The sequence below is a fragment of the Dendrobates tinctorius genome, unplaced genomic scaffold, assembly GCF_039654945.1.
Source record: "Dendrobates tinctorius isolate UK_male_01 unplaced genomic scaffold, ASM3965494v1 ptg000099l, whole genome shotgun sequence".
Lineage (NCBI taxonomy): Eukaryota > Metazoa > Chordata > Amphibia > Anura > Dendrobatidae > Dendrobates > Dendrobates tinctorius.
Window position 1 is genome coordinate 6,432,616 of NW_027361767.1, and position 21,763 is coordinate 6,454,378.

Sequence of the window (21,763 nt, forward strand, 5' to 3'; positions counted from 1 at the left end):
TTATGAGCCCCAAATAGACCTCCATACAGTATTATGGGCCCACATAGTCCTCCATACATTACTACGGGCCCCATATAATCATCCATACCTTATGGGTCCCATATTTCTCTCCATACAGGTCATTTACTGGCTACAGTGGCAGGGGCGCAACAGGATTCCCCCAGTTATACCCACCATTAAGGTTTCAGGTGGATCTATGGTTACGGATTCAGATACTTCTTCCATTTGTATGAACAGCTGTATTCCTCTATATTATCCAAGACCCTGGAGGCTATTGATAGTTATCTTGGCCAATTCATTACTGCAGTTGTCTGATGAACAAAGGGAGGCCGCTAGATGCAACTCTTGGGATAGAGGAATTAGAAGAGGCTTTAAGCTCTTTTCAGACAAGGCCCCAGGCCTGAGTTATACAAAGAGCTTGGGATGGTATTGTTCCCTAGAAGCTGTAGGAGGTTTTTTGAGATTCTTTTAAAGTGGACGCACTGCCAAGCACCTTGTGTGAAGCTGCAATAGTTTCTCTCATGGGTTAAATTATTTGATTCTATCTCGATTGTCAAAATTAAAGTAAATGGATCCAAGTCAGACTCTTAATATATGCGGGGGACAAGACAAGGATGGCCTCTGTCCTAATTACTATTTGCCCTGGCTATTAAACTGAGGAAATGAAAGGCTTTATCTACGGATCAGTGGAGGAAAAAGTCACGCGACACGAGTACGATCAGACTTGGTCATGGTGGCACAGTTGCTGTATATTCTCCATAATACCCCAATATGGTTCCCCTGGAAATACTTCTGTAAGTTCCAAGCCATGATTTGGGGAAAAAGGTGTTGCTCAGATTAACCATGACACGCTACAAAGACATAAACAGGAGAGGAGGTCTGGCTGCCCCAAATCCATGGCTAGATTCCCTGACTTCACGGCTACAGCAACTCAAGACGTTGTCCTGTAGGTCCCTATGGTGCACTGCTATACTTCAGGAACATACAGAGGGCATCTGTATATTTCTTTCTTGGAGGTGGAATATCAAAGGAGGAGCAAGACTTAACATCCAACGGTGACTAATGATCAAAACCTTGGAAAAATCCAAACAGGTACCAGAAATTGATGGGTACACCGCAGGTACTACTATATGGCAGAACCCCAAACACCCAGAAACGTTTAGGTTGTTGGAGGGATTTAGTCCCTGGAGAGCTGGAATCCTTCTCATTTGCCAACTTCAGATAGATTTTTTTTTATTGTCCCTCATAATTTTGGATTCACAGTATTATGCCGGGTGGTCTAGAGGTTAATATTATTTCTGGTGTCATATCGGAAATATTCAGTCCAGCTTCTATCTCAGGTCCAGTATCAAGTGCTATCAGTTTCTTGACATTTTCAAAATCTCTGCTTGCTGTCAGTGAACGGATTGTATGGACATCAATGGAAAAACCCAAGATTCAAAACCAAAATTCGGCGAACAAAGAACCAATCACAAGAAGTACTGGGAAAATAGAAGCTATATTGGAAGATGTTCATTTCTACTAATTTCAAGGCAGGATCCACGCCTTCATAAATGGTCGCTCTGATCTTGAGACTGTTCTAAATTAGTCCTGTTCACACAGCTGCAGCTTCCGACAATGTGTCTGTATAGGTGACAGCTATGAGCATAGAGCACTTAGACACAGCAGTTGTTGTGAGCCCTGGTGTCTAATGGGGAATGAAGACCCCTCTATCAGGTTGGGGTGCAGGAGAGCCGATAGTCACGCGGCACCTTTGCTGGACTAACCTTTGACACTGTGGTAGTTTGCTCCTCCCACTTTAGGGCGACTCATAAGATTCAGCTGATCCCTTTAAAAATTAAAGTGACTCAATATAAACAATTCATTTCATTTTATTGTTAGAAATGTACATATTATCCTTGTCCTCTATGTACAATATTTATATATATATTTATTACTCTTATTCTACAATAAACAGTGAGTAGCGATGAAGATGATGATGATGATGATGAAGATGAAGATGATGGGAATGAAGATGATTATGAAGATGACGATGAAAATGATAATGATGGTAACAGAACAGTAAGAAAATATAGTTTATGTCTATATTAGCTAAACATCATGTCTACCAAGCCAGAACAGCTAGCGCCGGGCCACAGCTGCTCCGTCGCGGTACGTTCCGTTCATGCCAAGTCCACAGGAGTATGATGGAAAAGTAGTGAAAATCTGATTGCGTGGATTACAGGTAATTTAGCTTAATGTCCATGTATTCTTCACCGCCATGAAATTCTGGATGCGTCTATTTATTACCAATCTGGCAAAATAGCACAAGGGAGACGATCATGGCTGCCAGCTGGAAGGGAAAGACAAAGTCATGAACATGGTTACAAGGTAACGGGTGCAGACACTTTTGCAACCTTTTTTTCATTAACAAAATAAAATGTTTATAAAATGAAGATTCTTTGCAAATATCTTTATTAAAAATCTTCAGCCGTTTTGTGTTTACAGCTCCTGTGCAGATCTATGTGTTTCCGTGATGACTACGAACAAATCCTATGTTACTGCGGGAGGCAGAAGGTAGAAAGTAACTGCCGAATCGGACAACTTCAGGTTGGTTTTTGTAGATTATGACCACGGATACATATAAGGGCGCAAGGGGGCTGCGTGCACAAAACGGAAGGCGAGTGATTCTGCATGCAATGCCCGCAACTCAACAGAGTGTGAACAAGCAGGAGGCGCAGGAAGATTTGCACTCGGAATCTGTAAAATAACTGATTTGTCCATAGTGTAGTGTTATGAATGAGTCACCGGAGGAGGGAAAAACAAAAACACAAGTTAAGTCCAGAAAACCGGAGAGGTTGGTAGCTATCAGATTGCAGACGCCTGATCCTATTCACCACAACTAACAGTAGCCGTGGGGGGTTCCTACAGTGCCCTAGACCCCTCGTCACAGCCGGAGAGCTAAATAAGCCAAAAGAAAGAAAGGGGAAATCTAAACTGCCCCAGAGCAGACCCCAAAGCAATAGACAGCCCCCAACATGTATTGTCGGTGAAAAGCAGATGAAAACACAAACACAGACAGAAAGACAAGCTGAGCAAATGATGGGGCCCAACTAACTAGATAGGAAAGGACAGAAAAGATGCTGGCTGCAATCACGCAAAAAACCCTGCCAAAAATAATGTCCAACACGTCTGATAGAAAAGGCCCTGAAGTCACTAGACTTCAAAATCACTATATCAGCACTCAGGTATATTCTGAAGACAGAGCAAAGAGATCAACTGATCAGAGACAAAAATGGAGTTCAGCCCGTCCCAACCAGGGCTGGCTGAACACAAACACTAAGTAAACAGACAAAATCTCATGGAAAAATAGCAGAGCAAAAACTTAGCTTTTAGTAGACAGGAACTAAACTGGATGCCAGAGCTCTGAGCAGAAAGGATCACCAGCAACCCCGCAGGGCGTCGGCTGCCTTATATCCACTCAGAAATTCCGGATGTCCAATCACACTCCACCTGTTCAGATGACAGGTTCTTCCCATCCAGATCAATTTCACTACCTCCTATCACCAGCAGAGGGAGTTCATCAGACATCAGAGGTGAAGGAGAAAATGAACTCATAACAGTGTAGATTTCGGGGCACCTACCTCCAGTCCGCAGATTCCTAGGGCGACACCTCCTACAATTTTTCCATTTTGTGACAGAAAGTGTTCAAAAGCCTTAAAGCAGCCCTGGAAAATGGGAGAACCAAATTGTACTTTCACAAGTGGGAGTTTTGAGCATAATGTGCAATCCAGTCCTAAATAAAGGATTCCCAACCTCACCGTGATCTCTGATGGATCTGAGCATACACTACCCCTTTATCCGAGATCCTCCCCTCTGGATCCCGTACGATGAATGTCTGGTGCAGACAGACCTCACCGATCGGTCTGGAGGGCTGTTACCGGTTACAGACAATGAAACAACTCGCTGACAACAAAGCACTGGTCGTTGATCCACTGGATCATCAAATTTAGCTGATAAATTAGTGGATCACTGGGTTTAGATACTAAATCAATGGATTTTACCAGTTATAGTTTCTAAACCACTGGGCCATCAAGCTAGTATCTAACCCACTGGATCCATAAGTGTAGGCTCCAAACCACGTGGATCATCCGGTAAACTCTTAATAAGTGAATCACCAGATAGACCATAAACCAGTAGAAGACAAAGTCATTAAACCAGTGTAAAGCATCACGGAAACTCAAAGCCAGTGGATCACTTTGTAGAATCTAAACCAGTGGAACTTGACGCACAGACTCTAAACCTGATCACAAAGTGTAAACTTAAAACCTGTGTATAAGATTTACTGTTACGGGGCACAGTGGATGTTCTTATGGGGAAAATGCAGCTGTCATTTTGGAGCACCACAGGGGATGGGTGGTAGAGGCACGGTGACATACACTGGCATTGTGACTATAGAGGCACTGGACCTAAATATTCAGGACGTAGTAACACTTCTAGATACTATTTCTGCTATAAAGACAGAAAACAAGAATTGAAACCATCTACCTTCACATCAGAGCTGATATTGTAAAGCTGGCAGGGGCTGACGTAAGAGCAACACACAGGAGGGTATTCCTGGTGATCTCGGTAGTATGTGGAGTTGTTGAAATCTTCATAACCATGAAATCCACAGCATTTGAGCTGAAAAGAAAACAACAAAAGTCTAAATAAAATTCTGTGATGATGCTAATAACAATTGGTTAGGTTATATAAAAAAGATAACTACTATACTACTGCCCCCTATGTACAAGAATATAACTACTATAATACTGCCCCCTATGTACAAGAATATAACTACTATCATACTGCTCCTATGTACAAGAATATACTGTAACTACTATAATACTGCCCCCTATGTACAAGAATATACTATGATACTGCCCCCAATGTACAAGAATATAACTACTATAATACTGCCCCCTATGTACAAGAATATAACTACTATAATACTGCCTCCTATGTACAATACTATAACTACTATAATACTTCTCCTATGTACAAGAATATAACTGCTATAATACTGCCCCCTATGTACAAGAATATAACTACTATAATACTGCCCCTATGTACAGGAATATAACTACTATAATACTGCTCCTATGTACAAGAATATAACTACTATAATACTGCTCCTATGTACAAGAATATAACTACTATATTACTGCTCCCTATGTACAAGACTATAACTACTATAATACTGCCTCTTATGTATAAGAATATAACTACTATAATACTTCCCCTATGTACAAGAATATAACTACTATAATACTGCCCCCTATGTACAAGAATATAACTACTATATTACTGCTCCCTATGTACAAGACTATAACTACTATAATACTGCCTCTTATGTATAAGAATATAACTACTATAATACTTCCCCTATGTACAAGAATATAACTACTATAATACTGCCTCCTATGTACAAGAATATAACTACTATAATACTGTCCCTATGTACAAGAATATAACTACTATAATACTGCCCCCTATGTACAAGTATATAACTACTATAATATTGCCCCCTATGTACAAGAATATAAAAACTATAATACTGCCCCCTATGTACAAGAATATAACTACTATAATACTGCCCCTATGTACAAGAATATAACTACTACAGTTGTGGCCAAAAGTATTGACACCCCTGCAATTCTGTCAGATAATACTCAGTTTCTTCCTGAAAATGATTGCAAACACAAATTCTTTGGTATTATTATCTTCATTTAATTTGTCTTAAATGAAAAAACACAAAAGAGAATGAAGAAAAAAGCAAAACATTGATCATTTCACACAAAACTCCAAAAATGGGCCAGACAAAAGTATTGGCACCCTCAGCCTAATACTTGGTTGCACAACCTTTAGCCAAAATAACTGCGACCAACCGCTTCCGGTAACCATCAATGAGTTTCTTACAATGCTCTGCTGGAATATTAGATCATTCTTCTTTAGCAAACTGCTCCAGGTCCCTGATATTTGAAGGGTGCCTTCTCCAAACTGCCATTTTTAGACCTCTCCACAGGTGTTCTATGGGATTCAGGTCTGGACTCATTGCTGGCCACCTTAGAAGTCTCCAGTGCTTTCTCTCAAACCATTTTCTAGTGCTTTTTGAAGTGTGTTTTGGGTCATTGTCCTGCTGGATGACCCATGACCTCTGAGGGAGACCCAGCTTTCTCACACTGGGCCCTACATTATGCTGCAAAATTTGTTGGTAGTCTTCTGACTTCATATGCAATGCACACGGTCAAGCAGTCCAGTCCCAGAGGCAGCAAAGCAACCCCAAAACATCAGGGAACCTCCGCCATGTTTGACTGTAGGGACCGTGTTCTTTTCTTTGAATACCTCTTTTTTTCTCCTGTAAACTCTATGTTGATGCCTTTGCCCAAAAAGCTCTACTTTTGTCTCATCTGACCAGAGAACATTCTTCTAAAACGTTTTAGGCTTTTTCAGGTAAGTTTTGGCAAACTCCAGCCTGGCTTTTTTGTGTCTCGGGGTAAGAAGTGGGGTCTTCCTGGGTCTCCTACCATACAGTCCCTTTTCATTCAGACGCCGACGGATAGTACGGGTTGACACTGTTGTACCCTCGGACTGCAGGGCAGCTTGAACTTGTTTGGATGTTAGTCGAGGTTCTTTATCCAACATCCGCACAATCTTGCGTTGAAATCTCTTGTCAATTTTTCTTTTCCGTCCACATCTAGGGAGGTTAGCCACAGTGCCATGGGCTTTAAACTTCTTGATGACACTGCACACGGTAGACACAGGAACATTCAGGTCTTTGGAGATGGACTTGTAGCCTTGAGATTGCTCATGCTTCCTCACAATTTGGTTTCTCAAGTCCTCAGACAGTTCTTTGGTCTTCTTTCTTTTCTCCATGCTCAATGTGGTACACACAAGGACACAGGACAGAGGTTGAGTCAACTTTAATCCATGTCAACTGGCTGCAAGTGTGATTTAGTTATTGCCAACACCTGTTAGGTGCCACAGGTAAGTTACAGGTGCTGTTAATTACACAAATTAGAGAAGCATCACATGATTTTTCGAACAGTGCCAATACTTTTGTCCACCCTCTTTTTTATGTTTGGTGTGGAATTATATCCAATTTGGCTTTAGGACAATTCTTTTTGTGTTTTTTCATTTAAGACAAATTAAATGAAGATAATAATAACAAAGAATTTGTGTTTGCAATCATTTTCAGGAAGAAACTGAGTATTATCTGACAGAATTGCAGGGGTGTCAATACTTTTGGCCACAACTGTATAATACTGCCCCGTATGTACAAGAATATAACTACTATAATACTGCTCCCTATGTACAAGAATATGACTACTATAATACTGCTCCCTATGTACAAGAATATAACTACTATAATACTGCTCCCTATGTACAAGAATATAACTACTATAATACTGCTCCCTATGTACAATAATATAACTACTGTAATACTGCCCCTATGTACAAGAATATAACTACTATAATACTGTCCCCTATGTACAAGAATATAACTACTATAATACTGCTCCTATGTACAATACTATAACTACTATAATACTGCTCCTATGTACAAGAATATAACTGCTATAATACTGCTCCTATGTACAAGAATATAACTACTATAATACTGCCTCTTATGTATAAGAATATAACTACTATAATACTGCCCCCTATGTACAAGTATATAACTACTATAATATTGCCCCCTATGTACAAGAATATAAAAACTATAATACTGCCCCCTATGTACAAGAATATAATTACTATAATACTGCCCCTATGTACAAGAATATAACTACTACAGTTGTGGCCAAAAGTATTGACACCTCTGCAATTCTGTCAGATAATACTCAGTTTCTTCCTGAAAATGATTGCAAACACAAATTCTTTGGTATTATTATCTTCATTTAATTTGTCTTAAATGAAAAAACACAAAAGAGAATGAAGAAAAAAGCAAAACATTGATCATTTCACACAAAACTCCAAAAATGGGCCAGACAAAAGTATTGGCACCCTCAGCCTAATACTTGGTTGCACAACCTTTAGCCAAAATAACTGCGACCAACCGCTTCCGGAAGCCATCAATGAGTTTCTTACAATGCTCTGCTGGAATTTTAGACCATTCTTCTTTGGCAAACTGCTCCAGGTCCCTGATATTTGAAGGGTGCCTTCTCCAAACTGCCATTTTTAGATCTCTCCACAGGTGTTCTATGGGATTCAGGTCTGGACTCATTGCTGGCCACCTTAGAAGTCTCCAGTGCTTTCTCTCAAACCATTTTCTAGTGCTTTTTGAAGTGTGTTTTGGGTCATTGTCCTGCTGGAAGACCCATGACCTCTGAGGGAGACCCAGCTTTCTCACACTGGGCCCTACATTATGCTGCAAAATTTGTTGGTAGTCTTCTGACTTCATAATGCCATGCACACGGTCAAGCAGTCCAGTGCCAGAGGCAGCAAAGCAACCCCAAAACATCAGGGAACCTCCGCCATGTTTGACTGTAGGGACCGTGTTCTTTTCTTTGAATACCTCTTTTTTTCTCCTGTAAACTCTATGTTGATGCCTTTGCCCAAAAAGCTCTACTTTTGTCTCATCTGACCAGAGAACATTCTTCTAAAACGTTTTAGGCTTTTTCAGGTAAGTTTTGGCAAACTCCAGCCTGGCTTATTTATGTCTCGGGGTAAGAAGTGGGGTCTTCCTGGGTCTCCTACCATACAGTCCCTTTTCATTCAGACGCCGACGGATAGTACGGGTTGACACTGTTGTACCCTCGGACTGCAGGGCAGCTTGAACTTGTTTGGATGTTAGTCGAGGTTCTTTATCCAACATCCGCACAATCTTGCGTTGAAATCTCTTGTCAATTTTTCTTTTCCGTCCACATCTAGGGAGGTTAGCCACAGTGCCATGGGCTTTACACTTCTTGATGACACTGCACACGGTAGACACAGGAACATTCAGGTCTTTGGAGATGGACTTGTAGCCTTGATATTGCTCATGCTTCCTCACAATTTGGTTTCTCAAGTCCTCAGACAGTTCTTTGGTCTTCTTTCTTTTCTACATGCTCAATGTGGTACACACAAGGACACAGGACAGAGGTTGAGTCAACTTTAATCCATGTCAACTGGCTGCAAGTGTGATTTAGTTATTGCCAACACCTGTTAGGTGCCACAGGTAAGTTACAGGTGCTGTTAATTACACAAATTAGAGAAGCATCACATGATTTTTCGAGCAGTGCCAATACTTTTGTCCACCCTCTTTTTTATGTTTGGTGTGGAATTATATCCAATTTGGCTTTAGGACAATTCTTTTTGTGTTTTTTCATTTAAGACAAATTAAATGAAGATAATAATAACAAAGAATTTGTGTTTGCAATCATTTTCAGGAAGAAACTGAGTATTATCTGACAGAATTGCAGGGGTGTCAATACTTTTGGCCACAACTGTATAATACTGCCCCGTATGTACAAGAATATAACTACTATAATACTGCTCCCTATGTACAAGAATATGACTACTATAATACTGCTCCCTATGTACAAGAATATAACTACTATAATACTGCTCCCTATGTACAAGAATATAACTACTATAATACTGCCCCCTATGTACAAGAATATAACTACTGTAATACTGCCCCTATGTACAATAATATAACTACTATAATACTGTCCCCTATGTACAAGAATATAACTACTATAATACTGCCCCAATGTACAATAATATAACTACTATAATACTGCCCCCTATGTACAAGAATATAACTACTATAATACTGCTCCCTATGTACAAGAATATAACTACTAAAATACTGCCCCTATGTACAATAATATAACTATTATAATACTGCCCCAATGTACAATAATATAACTACTATAATACTGTCCCCTATGTACAAGAATATAACTACTATAATACTGCCCCTATGTACAAGAATATAACTACTATAATACTGCCCCTATGTACAAGAATATAGCTACTATAATACTGCCCCCTATGTTCAAGAATATAACTACTATAATACTGCTCCCTATGTACAAGAATATAACTACTATAATACTGCCCCTATGTACAATAATATAACTACTATAATACTGCCCCAATGTACAATAATATAACTACTATAATACTGCCCCCTATGTACAAGAATATAACTACTATAATACTGCTCCCTATGTACAAGAATATAACTACTATAATACTGCCCCCTATGTACAAGAATATAATCACTATAATACTGCTCCCTATGTACAAGAATATAACTACTATAATACTGCCCCTATGTACAAGAATATAACTACTATAATACTGCCCCTATGTACAAGAATATAACTACTATAATACTGCTCCCTAAGTACAAGAATATAACTACTATAATACTGCCCCCCTATGTACAAGAATATAACTACTATAATACTGCCCTGCCCCTATGCACAAGAATATAACTACTATAATACTGCCCCTATGTACAAGAATATTACTACTGTAATACTGCTCCTATGTACAATAATATAACTACTATAATACTGCCCCAATGTACAATAATATAACTACTATAATACTGTCCCCTATGTACAAGAATATAACTACTATAATACTGCCCCTATGTACAATAATATAACTACTATAATACTGCCCCAATGTACAATAATATAACTACTATAATACTGCCCCTATGTACAAGAATATAACTACTATAATACTGCCCCTATATACAAGGATATAATTACTATAATACTGCCCCCTATGTACAAGAATATAACTACTATAATACTGCCCCCTATGTTCAAGAATATAACTACTATAATACTGCTCCCTATGTACAAGAATATAACTACTATAATACTGCTCCCTGTGTACAAGAATATAACTACTATAATACTGCTCCCTATGTACAAGAATATGACTACTATATAATACTGCTCCCTATGTACAAGAATATAACTACTATAATACTGCCCCATGTACAATAATATAACTACAATTATACTGTCCCCTATGTACAATATAACAACTATAATACTGCCCCTATGTTCAAGAATATAACTACTATAATACTGCCCCCTATGTTCAAGAATATAACTACTATAATACTGCCCCTATGTACAAGAATATAACTACTATAATACTGCCCCCTATGTACAAGAATATAACTACTATAATACTGCCCCTATGTACAAGAATATAGCTACTATACTGCCCCCATGTACAAAAATATAACTACTATAATACTGCCCCCTATGTACAAAAATATAACTACTATAATACTGCTCCTATGTACAAGAATATAACTACTATAATACTGCCCCCTATGTAGAAGAATATAACTACTATAATACTGCCCCCTATGTACAAGAATATAACTACTATAATACTGCTCCTATGTACAAGAATATAACTACTATAATACTGCCCCCTATGTACAAGAATATAACTACTATAATACTGCCTCCTATGTACAAGAATATAGCTACTATAATACTGCCCCTATGTACAAGAATATAACTACTATAATACTGCCCCTTTGTATAAGAATATAACTACTATAATACTGCCCCTATGTACAAGAATATAACTACTTTAATACTGCTCCCTATGTACAAGAATATAGCTACTATAATACTGCCCCTATGTACAAGAATATGACTACTATAATACTGCCCCTATGTACAAGAATATAACTACTATAATACTGCCCCCCTATGTACAAGAATATAACTACTATAATACTGCCCCTATGTATAAGAATATAACTACTATAATACTGCCCCTATATACAAGAATATAACTACTATAATACTGCCCCCTATGTACAAGAATATAACTACTATAATACTGCCCCATGTACAATAATATAACTACAATAATACTGTCCCCTATGTACAAGAATATAACAACTATAATACTGCCCCTATGTTCAAGAATATAACTACTATAATACTGCTCCCTATGTTCAAGAATATAACTACTATAATACTGCCCCATATGTACAAGAATATAACTACTATAATACTGCCCCCTATGTACAAGAATATAACTACTATAATACTGCCCCTATGTACAAGAATATAGCTACTATAATACTGCCCCCTATGTACAAAAATATAACTACTATAATACTGCCCCTATGTACAAAAATATAACTACTATAATACTGCTCCTATGTACAAGAATATAACTACTATAATACTGCCCCCTATGTACAAGAATATAACTACTATAATACTGCCCCCTATGTACAAGAATATAACTACTATAATACTGCTCCTATGTACAAGAATATAACTACTATAATACTGCCCCCTATGTACAAAAATATAACTACTATAATACTGCTCCTATGTACAAGAATATAACTACTATAATACTGCCCCCTATGTACAAGAATATAACTACTATAATACTGCCCCCTATGTGCAAGAATATAACTACTATAATACTGCTCCTATGTACAAGAATATAACTACTATAATACTGCTCCTATGTACAAGAATATAACTACTATAATACTGCCCCTATGTACAAGAATATAACTACTATAATACTGCCCCTATGTACAAAAATATAACTACTATAATACTGCCCCTATGTACAAAAATATAACTACTATAATACTGCCTCCTATGTACAAAAATGTAACTACTATAATACTGCCTCCTATGTACAAGAATATAACTACTATAATACTGCCCCTATGTACAAGAATATAACTCTTTAATACTGCTCCCTATGTACAAGAATATAGCTACTATAATACTGCCACTATGTACAAGAATATAACTACTATAATACTGCCCCTATGTACAAGAATATAGCTACTATAATACTGCCCCTATGTACAAGAATATAGCTACTATAATACTGCCCCTATGTACAAGAATATAACTACTATAATACTGCCCCTATGTACAAGAATATAGCTACTATAATACTGCCCCTATGTACAAGAATATAACTACTATAATACTGCCCCTATGTATAAGAATATAGCTACTATAATACTGCCCCTATATACAAGAATATAACTACTATAATACTGCCCCCTATGTACAAGAATATAACTACTTTAATACTGCCCCTATGTATAAGAATATAACTACTATAATACTGCCCCTATATACAAGAATATAACTACTATAATACTGTCTCCTATATACAAGAATATAACTACTATAATACTGCTCCCTATGTACAAGAATATAACTACTATAATACTGCTCCCTATGTACAAGAATATAACTACTATAATACTGCTCCCTATGTACAAGAATATAACTACTATAATACTGTCTCCTATATACAAGAATATAACTACTATGATACTGCTCCCTATGTACAAGAATATAACTACTATAATACTGCTCCCTATATACAAGAATATAACTGCTATAATACTGCTCCCTATGTACAAGAATATAACTACTATAATACTGCTCCTATGTACAAGAATATAACTACTATAATACTGCTCCCTATATACAAGAATATAACTACTATAATACTGCCCCCTATGTACAAGAATATAACTACTATAATACTGCCCCCTATGTGCAAGAAAATAACTACTATAATACTGCTCCTATGTACAAGAATATAACTACTATAATACTGCTCCTATGTACAAGAATATAACTACTATAATACTGCCCCTATGTACAAGAATATAACTACTATAATACTGCCCCTATATACAAAAATATAACTACTATAATACTGCCCCTATGTACAAAAATATAACTACTATAATACTGCCTCCTATGTACAAAAATATAACTACTATAATACTGCCTCCTATGTACAAGAATATAACTACTATAATACTGCCCCTATGTACAAGAATATAACTACTTTAATACTGCTCCCTATGTACAAGAATATAGCTACTATAATACTGCCACTATGTACAAGAATATAACTACTATAATACTGCCCCTATGTACAAGAATATAGCTACTATAATACTGCCCCTATGTACAAGAATATAGCTACTATAATACTGCCCCTATGTACAAGAATATAACTACTATAATACTGCCCCTATGTACAAGAATATAGCTACTATAATACTGCCCCTATGTACAAGAATATAACTACTATAATACTGCCCCTATGTACAAGAATATAACTACTATAATACTGCCCCCCTATGTACAAGAATATAACTACTATAATACTGCCCCTATGTATAAGAATATAACTACTATAATACTGACCCTATATACAAGAATATAACTACTATAATACTGCCCCTATGTACAAGAATATAACTACTTTAATACTGCCCCTATGTATAAGAATATAACTACTATAATACTGCCCCTATATACAAGAATATAACTACTATAATACTGTCTCCTATATACAAGAATATAACTACTATAATACTGCTCCCTATGTACAAGAATATAACTACTATAATACTGCTCCCTATGTACAAGAATATAACTACTATAATACTGCTCCCTATGTACAAGAATATAACTACTATAATACTGTCTCCTATATATAAGAATATAACTACTATAATACTGCTCCCTATGTACAAGAATATAACTACTATAATACTGCTCCCTATATACAAGAATATAACTACTATAATACTGCTCCCTATGTACAAGACTATAACTACTATAATACTGCCCCTATGTACAAGAATATAACTACTATAATACTGCCCCCTATGTACAAGAATATAACTACTATAATACTGCTCCCTATGTACAAGAATATAACTACTATAATACTGCTCCCTATGTACAAGAATATATCTACTATAATACTGCTCCCTATGTACAAGACTATAACTACTATAATACTGCCCCTATGTACAAGAATATAACTACTATAATACTGCCCCCTATGTACAAGAATATAACTACTATAATACTGCCCCCTATGTATAAGAATATAACTACTATAATACTGCCCCCTATATAGAAGAATATAACTGCTATAATACAGCTCCCTATGTACAAGAATATAACTACTATAATACTGCTCCTATGTACAAGAATATAACTAATATAAGAGTATAGAATATAACTATCATAATACTGTGTCCTAGCCATGAGGCAGTACTGGACTGGCCATCGGGCAACTCTAGTAAAGGCTAGACGGACGTTGGCGTGATGATGTCACTGCACTGCCGTGTCCACTGCTGCAAGCAATACAAGATAGAGGAGACGGATGCTGCAGCTGGAATAGGAGAGTATAAGATAAGATTTTTTGGGGGCGCTGTGGATGACTATACTCTATGGGGCTGTGGGGGAGCATCAAACTATATGGGGGCTGTAGGAAAGAATGATACTGTGTTGGAGCTGTGGGTGACCATCATACTGTGTGGTGGACTGTGGTTGATCCATCATACTTTGTGGGAGGCTGTTTAGACCATCATGCTGTGGAGGGACCATCATACTCTGTGGGGGGCTGTGGTGACCATCATACTGTTTGGGGAGACCACAATTCTGTGTATGGGGCTGCAGACACCATCTTACTGTGGGAGGTTTGTGGGGTCCATCATTGCTGTGTAGGCGGAGGATGTGGGAACATCATGCTGTATTGGGGCACCATACTCCATGGGGGCCATGGAGGCGGTATGGTAGTGGGTGAGAACACTAAGGGGCTTACGTAGGGGCAAAATAACTGTTTTCCTGTTACTGAGCCTATGTGACGTGAGAGGACTTTTGCTCTGGGGCCTTGTGATTTCTATGTACGTCCTGCATTATTACAATAAAGAGGCACTGAGGTCATAATCATTATAGGGAGAGCACAGGTGACATCATTATTAGTATAAGGAAGTTTGGGGTCATTATTATTAGAAAGGGTCAAGGGGATCTATTATTATAAGGCGGCACAGGGGACTATTATAGGGTGCTGTATAGCTGTAGGGCGGCGCAGGGGAGCATTATTACTATGGGGAACATTACTGTGTGGGGGCGCTGTTATAGTGTGGGACACAATAGGAGGCTACTATCACTACTATGCAGAGCGATGTTATGACTGATAATGTCACTGCCTTTAGCACTACATGGTTGCTGTAGAGGAGGGGGAACGTGAGGACGGTCCCGGAAAAACTGTGACCCAAAGTTGTCTCTTTGTTCCATTTTGCAGGGACGAGTTATGGATGGAAGAAGTGGTTGTAACGGTCTGGGCCGAATGCAAAGGGGAAATGAATGAGAACCTGGCCAGCACACGCAGTATATGGTTTGCAGAGCACTGGTGTACACCTGATATTACCATTATATGGCCACTGTATGGCGGTAACATTAGCCTTCGCTCAGCGGTTTTGGTTAATGATTAGTATGACGGTATTATCACTACTGTATATGCTGGAGATATTTGTTACATTACTATGTTATTATTTAGTCTTATATAACGGTATTGTTGGAAATATAGCTGGCACCCTGCTGGCAGGATAAGATAAGTAATAGAGACCCCAATCTGGAGAAGGGGATGAAGCCGGCATGGGCCTGTGAGCTTACAGGTGCCAGGGCTGGATTTTACTCCTGACCTGTCCCTGACTCCCTGCTGTCAGCTTGTGTTTGTAGCCCTCAGGGAGGGGTCACCCTGGGCAGAGAAGGCCTGAAGACCCCCTAGCAAGGCCCAGCCCCCAAGGCTGACATCATGTGATTGCAGTAAAGAATGAAGCTGCTGCAGCCAAACAATAGTCTGGTGACACCTCCTGCAGGTGGTGAGTGCAGCCCTCCCCCAGGTGGTGAGTGCAGCCCTCCCCCGGGCAGGAAGAGGAGGACTCAGCCATGCAGGAGGAGCAGAGTGACTCGGTAGGTGGAGGCCGCATACAATCTGGGGGCAACCACAAAGCTGTACGGATGGTGAAGGAGACCAAGGGAGGACCATCAGAGAGGCCTCATGGAGCCACGAGTGCAGCCGCAGGAAAACCACTGGGACCTGAGCCACAACCTGGAGTGTCTGACCCCACAGCAGTGTCAGTGGCAAGTCAGGAGCCGCAGAGACTGGTGCTGGGAACCAGCGGAGACCATCTGGTAAATGGCAGCCAGCAGTCCTATGCAAGACCAGTGATGCAGCAACAGCAGAGATCTGCAGCGGTTTCTGATGTGACACCACAAGTCCCAGCAGTAAGTACTCAAGCAAAACTGTACACTGTCACCTAAAGGTAATGGTGTAACAGCACATCATCATCGCTCACATGTTATAATTGTGCAGGACAACGTGGCGTCTGCCGTGCTGGACAACGTGGCGTCTGCCGTGCTGGACAACGTGGCGTCTGCCGTGCTGGACAACGTGGCGTCTGCCGTGCTGGACAACGTGGCGTCTGCCGTGCGGGACAACGTGGCGTCTGCCGTGCGGGACAACGTGGCGTCTGCCGTGCTGGACAACGTGGCGTCTGCCGTGCTGGACAACGTGGCGTCTGCCGTGCTGGACAACGTGGCGTCTGCCGTGCGGGACAACGTGGCGTCTGCCGTGCGGGACAACGTGGCGTCTGCCGTGCGGGACAACGTGGCGTCTGCCGTGCTGGACAACGTGGCGTCTGCCGTGCTGGACAACGTGGCGTCTGCCGTGCGGGACAACGTGGCGTCTGCCGTGCTGGACAACGTGGCGTCTGCCGTGCTGGACAACGTGGCGTCTGCCGTGCTGGACAACGTGGCGTCTGCCGTGCTGGACAACGTGGCGTCTGCCGTGCGGGACAACGTGGCGTCTGCCGTGCGGGACAACGTGGCGTCTGCCGTGCGGGACAACCCGGCTGGTAAGTGCACAGATATTAATATAGAGGTTAACGGTGAGGAGTGGGCAGTACACGCCAATTTACAGGCTTTCTCCCCCTTTAGTTACTGGAAGAGTGGTGGCCAGTGGTCAGTGGCAGGAGATTGTTTCTGGTGGTGGCTCTTCTGGAAATGCCTGGAGCCATGGGTCACCTTTCTCGTCAGACACCGGTTATACCGTCCAGGCCTTAAAGAGGAGGAATGTCGTACGGTTCAGACACCGAGGTGCCAAAGACGAGCTGCCTGATCGGAGGTTCGTTATCCGAGAGCTCCTGTGTAACCAGATGGGCTTCAGGCCCACCAACATCCTCGCTGTGATAAGCCTCCCGGACCGGCAGGGCTATGATGTCAGCTTTAAGGTTAGGTCTGAGCTTCGCCATTTCTGGGCGAACTTCTTCAAGTTTCGGGATGTGGACGGTTGGAACAAGTTCAGATTTATCCCCATTTCTAAAACGGATACAGTAAGCGTGACCATCAACTTCTGGAATGAAGCGGTGCCTCCTCAGTACATTGTCATCTGGCTGCAGAGACATTGTGACCTCATGTCGGATCTGACCAAGGACAGGGATGCGGACGGTATCTGGACCGGAGGGTGGAGGGTCCTGGTTAAGCTGCGTCAGAGCCAAAATGTCACCCATCATCTGCCAGTTTCCTTCTATATTGGTAGAGAGAAAGGCGTTTGTTTCTATGCGGGTCAGCCGAGGGAATGCTATAAGTGTGGTCGGACGGGTCACCTGGCGAGCGTCTGCGCCTACTCTGTGGTAAAGTGCAGCCTGTGTGGGGAGGTCGGGCATGCAAAAGCCATGTGCCGGAACGTCCAGTGTGATTTATGTGGTCGAATTGGTGGCCCACGGAGGGATTATCCTGATGCCTGGGATGATCAGGACCTGCTGGTGGCAGCAGAGGACCTGGAGGAGGAGGAGGAGGTGCTGCTGTCAGGGCCAGTACTTAGAAGGCCAGACCCTCAGAGCGAGAGTAGTGATTCAGTACAGGGGGCTAGTGATTCATCAGAGGGGTCTTCGTCTCCTGCCTCAGTGTCCACCAGAGAAAATAATGAGAGGGCGAAGATTAAGAGAAGGAAAAAAAGCTAAATCCAGTCTTAGGGCGAGAGGTACAAGGCCAAAAAGAAAGCAACTGACAAAACAGAGATGACTGTTCCCAAAAATTGTCACCGTGTCCTAACAGAGTCAGAAACTGGGGAGGAGCTGGGTAGAAAGTTACGGAGGATAGAGGAGCAGGTTATCTTCTATAGAGGATAGTCCTCCTACAAAAAAGGAAACCCTCTAGGGGAGCGCCACTCCGAATCTGACACTGAAAAAAGCTGTCCGCAAAATAGCTCCGATTCAGATTTATGATGATGAATGTATCTGCTCTCTAATTTATTTTTTTGAGGGTTCACACTTTTTTTTTTGGGTGAGTTTTTGGAGCAGGACCCATGAGTTTTGATGGTGGAGTTGGAGAGTTTCTGGTTTAAAATTTCAGTCAAAAAGTATGTGAGCGAGTATTTACCATGGTGACAATGTAGTTTCCAACCACTGAGTCTTTGGTTTAAAGGGGTCTTCTAGTATTTGGAAAAACACCTTCTGAATCCCTGTGTTTCCTCACAGTAATGTAAATGCTAGACTCCCCTCCAGTGCTGGCGCAGTTGCAGCAGTGTTGGCACTGGCTCTCCCGGGGCTTGCATGACATTGTGTCACGAGATCACTGCCGTCAATAATCACTGGCTTCAGTCTCCTCTCCTTTGAGCCAATAAAGTCATCTGCTCTCACTTCCTCCCGATGTCAATTACATTTGTAGAAGAGGAGAGTGAAGCCAGGGAGAATTGCCCGCAATGATCATCTGACATAGTGTCACTTGATCCCCGCGAGAGCCAGTCCCAACACAACTGCAATGGCGCTGACACTGGAGGGGAGTATAGCTGTTATTATATAACTGGGGGGGGAAATATAAGAGTTCAGAAGGGGTTGTCTGAGGAGTGTACAATCCCTTTAAAACTGTTGATGGAATTTTGCAGTAAGTTTTGTTCTTTAACCTTTTTACCCAACAGGCGCTGACATTGTAATTTACAATGACATTATGTATACTGCGGGGCAGTAATATTGATGTGCACTAGATTTCAGTATTGTATTAAACAGGTTGACCCCTTTTGCTTCCAGATCATTTAATTCTTAAAGAATAAACCACACACTTATTTACCCTTCTGGGGTCCGACGCTGGGCAGCCTGTATTGTCCTGGTCTCTGTATGAATGCAGTGGTGACATCATGTTGGCAGCGCTGCAGCCAATCACCAAGCTCAGCGGCTTCTACCATCTAGATCAGCAGAGCTATGGAGCTCTGTGATTGGCTGACTGCAGCACTGTGGGCAGGACATCATGTCTGCAGCCTATAAACAATAGCTGGAGCAGCTGCCAAGACGTATCCCGGACTCGGGAGGTAAGGAAATAGCAAGCACACGTAGTCTTAAAGGGAACCATTCCTTTCAATGATGAAATTTAGATTATTTGTGATTTAATTTTTACAATAAAAAAAATATATTTAACTCCTTAATCCCCAGGCTGTCTTCCGTTTTCGGGGTTTTTTTTGCTCCTCTTCTTCCCAGAGCCACATAACTTTTTTATGTTTTGGTCAAAATGGCCACGTGAGGGCTTGTTTTTTGCGGGATGAGTTGTACTTTTGATCAATACCATTTGGTTTTAACATTGTGTCCTAAAAAAAACGGGAAAAAAATTCCAAGTGTGGTGAAATTGCAAAAAAAAAAGTGCAATCCCACTTTTTTTTTTTTACCATGTTCACTAAATGTTAACCCCTTTCTGACATCAGACGTACTATCCCGTCCATGGGACCTGGGCCCCTATGCCCATTGTCTACCCGGCACAATGTGTCAGGGGCGGTCACGGACCGCCCCCGACACATTAACCCCTTGCACACCGCGATCAAACACGATCGCGGTGTACCGGGGGTTAAAGGGAAGCATTGGCAGGCAGGGGGCTCCCTTCGTGCTTCCCTGAGCCCCCCACAGCAGCGCAATGTGCAGCGCTGCTGCGGGGGGCTCCATCCCTGCAGGTGCCCGAATCCAAGATGGCGACGGGGGCCTGCACGGAGCTGGCTTCCTCAGTGCCTGCAAAGCGCAGGCACGAGGAAGCCAAGTGCAGTGCCTGTGACAGATCGCTGACCTGTCACAGTGATCTGTGATGTGACAGATCAGCGATCTGTCACAGGACAGTGATGTCCCCCCTGGGACAACCTAATAAAGTTAAAAAAAAAGTGTAAAAATAATTTTTTAAAAATCGCTAAATAAATTAAAAAAAAAATATTCCCTAATAAATTTTTTTGGAAATAAAAAAAATAAAAATAAAAGTACACATATTTGGTATCGCCGCGTCCGTAACGACCCGCCCTATAAAACTGTCCCATTAGTTAACCCCTTTAGCGAACCCCTTAAAAAAAAAAATAAACGAAGCAAAAAATGATTTATTATACCGCCGCCCAAAAAGTGCAATAACGCGCGATCAAAAAGACGCATATAAATATCCATGGTACCGCTGAAAACGTCATCTCGTCCCGCAAAAAACGAGCCGCCATACAGCATCATCAGCATAAAAAAGTTATAGCTCACAGAATAAAGCGATGCAAAAATAATTATTTTTTTATATAAAATTGTTTTCATTGCATAAAAGCGTCAAAACATAAAAAAATACATAAATGAGGTATCGTTGTAACCGTACTGACCCGAAGAATAAAACCGCTTTATCAATTTTACCGCACGCAGAATGGTGTAAACGCACCCCCCAAAAGAAATTCATGAACGCTGGTTTTTGTTCATTCTGTGTCTCAAAAATCGGAATAAAAAGCGATCAAAAGATGTCACGTGCCCGAAAATGGTACCAATAAAAACATCAATTCGTCCTGCAAAAAATAAGACCTCACATGACTCGGTGGGTCAAAATATGGAAAAATTCTAGCTCTCAATATGTGGTGATGCAAAAACTATTTTTACAATAAAAAGCGTCTTTTAGCG

At 40.7% G+C, this 21,763-nt stretch overlaps 2 protein-coding genes across 2 annotated transcripts in view; one reads left to right on the forward strand and one right to left on the reverse strand.

Annotated features, from left to right (window-relative positions):
* Positions 1-1,855: 1,855 nt before the first annotated feature.
* TSPAN16 (tetraspanin 16) overlaps positions 1,856-21,763 on the reverse strand; it is a 78,424-nt gene continuing 58,516 nt past the window's right edge. The window contains exons 6-8 of the mRNA XM_073587508.1: positions 4,528-4,662; positions 3,624-3,707; positions 1,856-2,332 (exon numbers count right to left, since the gene is read on the reverse strand). Of these exons, the coding sequence (XP_073443609.1) occupies positions 2,279-2,332; positions 3,624-3,707; positions 4,528-4,662 (273 nt within the window). The 3' untranslated portion in view covers positions 1,856-2,278. The remainder of the gene's footprint in view (positions 2,333-3,623; positions 3,708-4,527; positions 4,663-21,763) is intronic.
* Positions 16,625-19,892, forward strand: LOC141099293 (uncharacterized). The gene is made up of 3 exons (XM_073587507.1): positions 16,625-17,099; positions 17,188-17,728; positions 17,811-19,892. The coding sequence occupies exons 1-3, from the start codon at positions 16,761-16,763 to the stop codon at positions 18,833-18,835; spliced, it is 1,905 nt and encodes a 634-aa protein (XP_073443608.1). The 5' UTR covers positions 16,625-16,760; the 3' UTR covers positions 18,836-19,892.

Excerpts from the sequence above, each read along its gene's own strand:
- LOC141099293 (XM_073587507.1), top strand. The coding sequence starts at position 16,761 with ATGCAGGAGGAGCAGAGTGACTCGGTAGGTGGAGGCCGCATACAATCT. Across the intron at positions 17,100-17,187 it reads TGACACCACAAGTCCCAGCA|GACAACGTGGCGTCTGCCGT; the intron begins GTAAGTACTCAA and ends ATAATTGTGCAG. Across the intron at positions 17,729-17,810 it reads CGTGCGGGACAACCCGGCTG|TTACTGGAAGAGTGGTGGCC; the intron begins GTAAGTGCACAG and ends CTCCCCCTTTAG.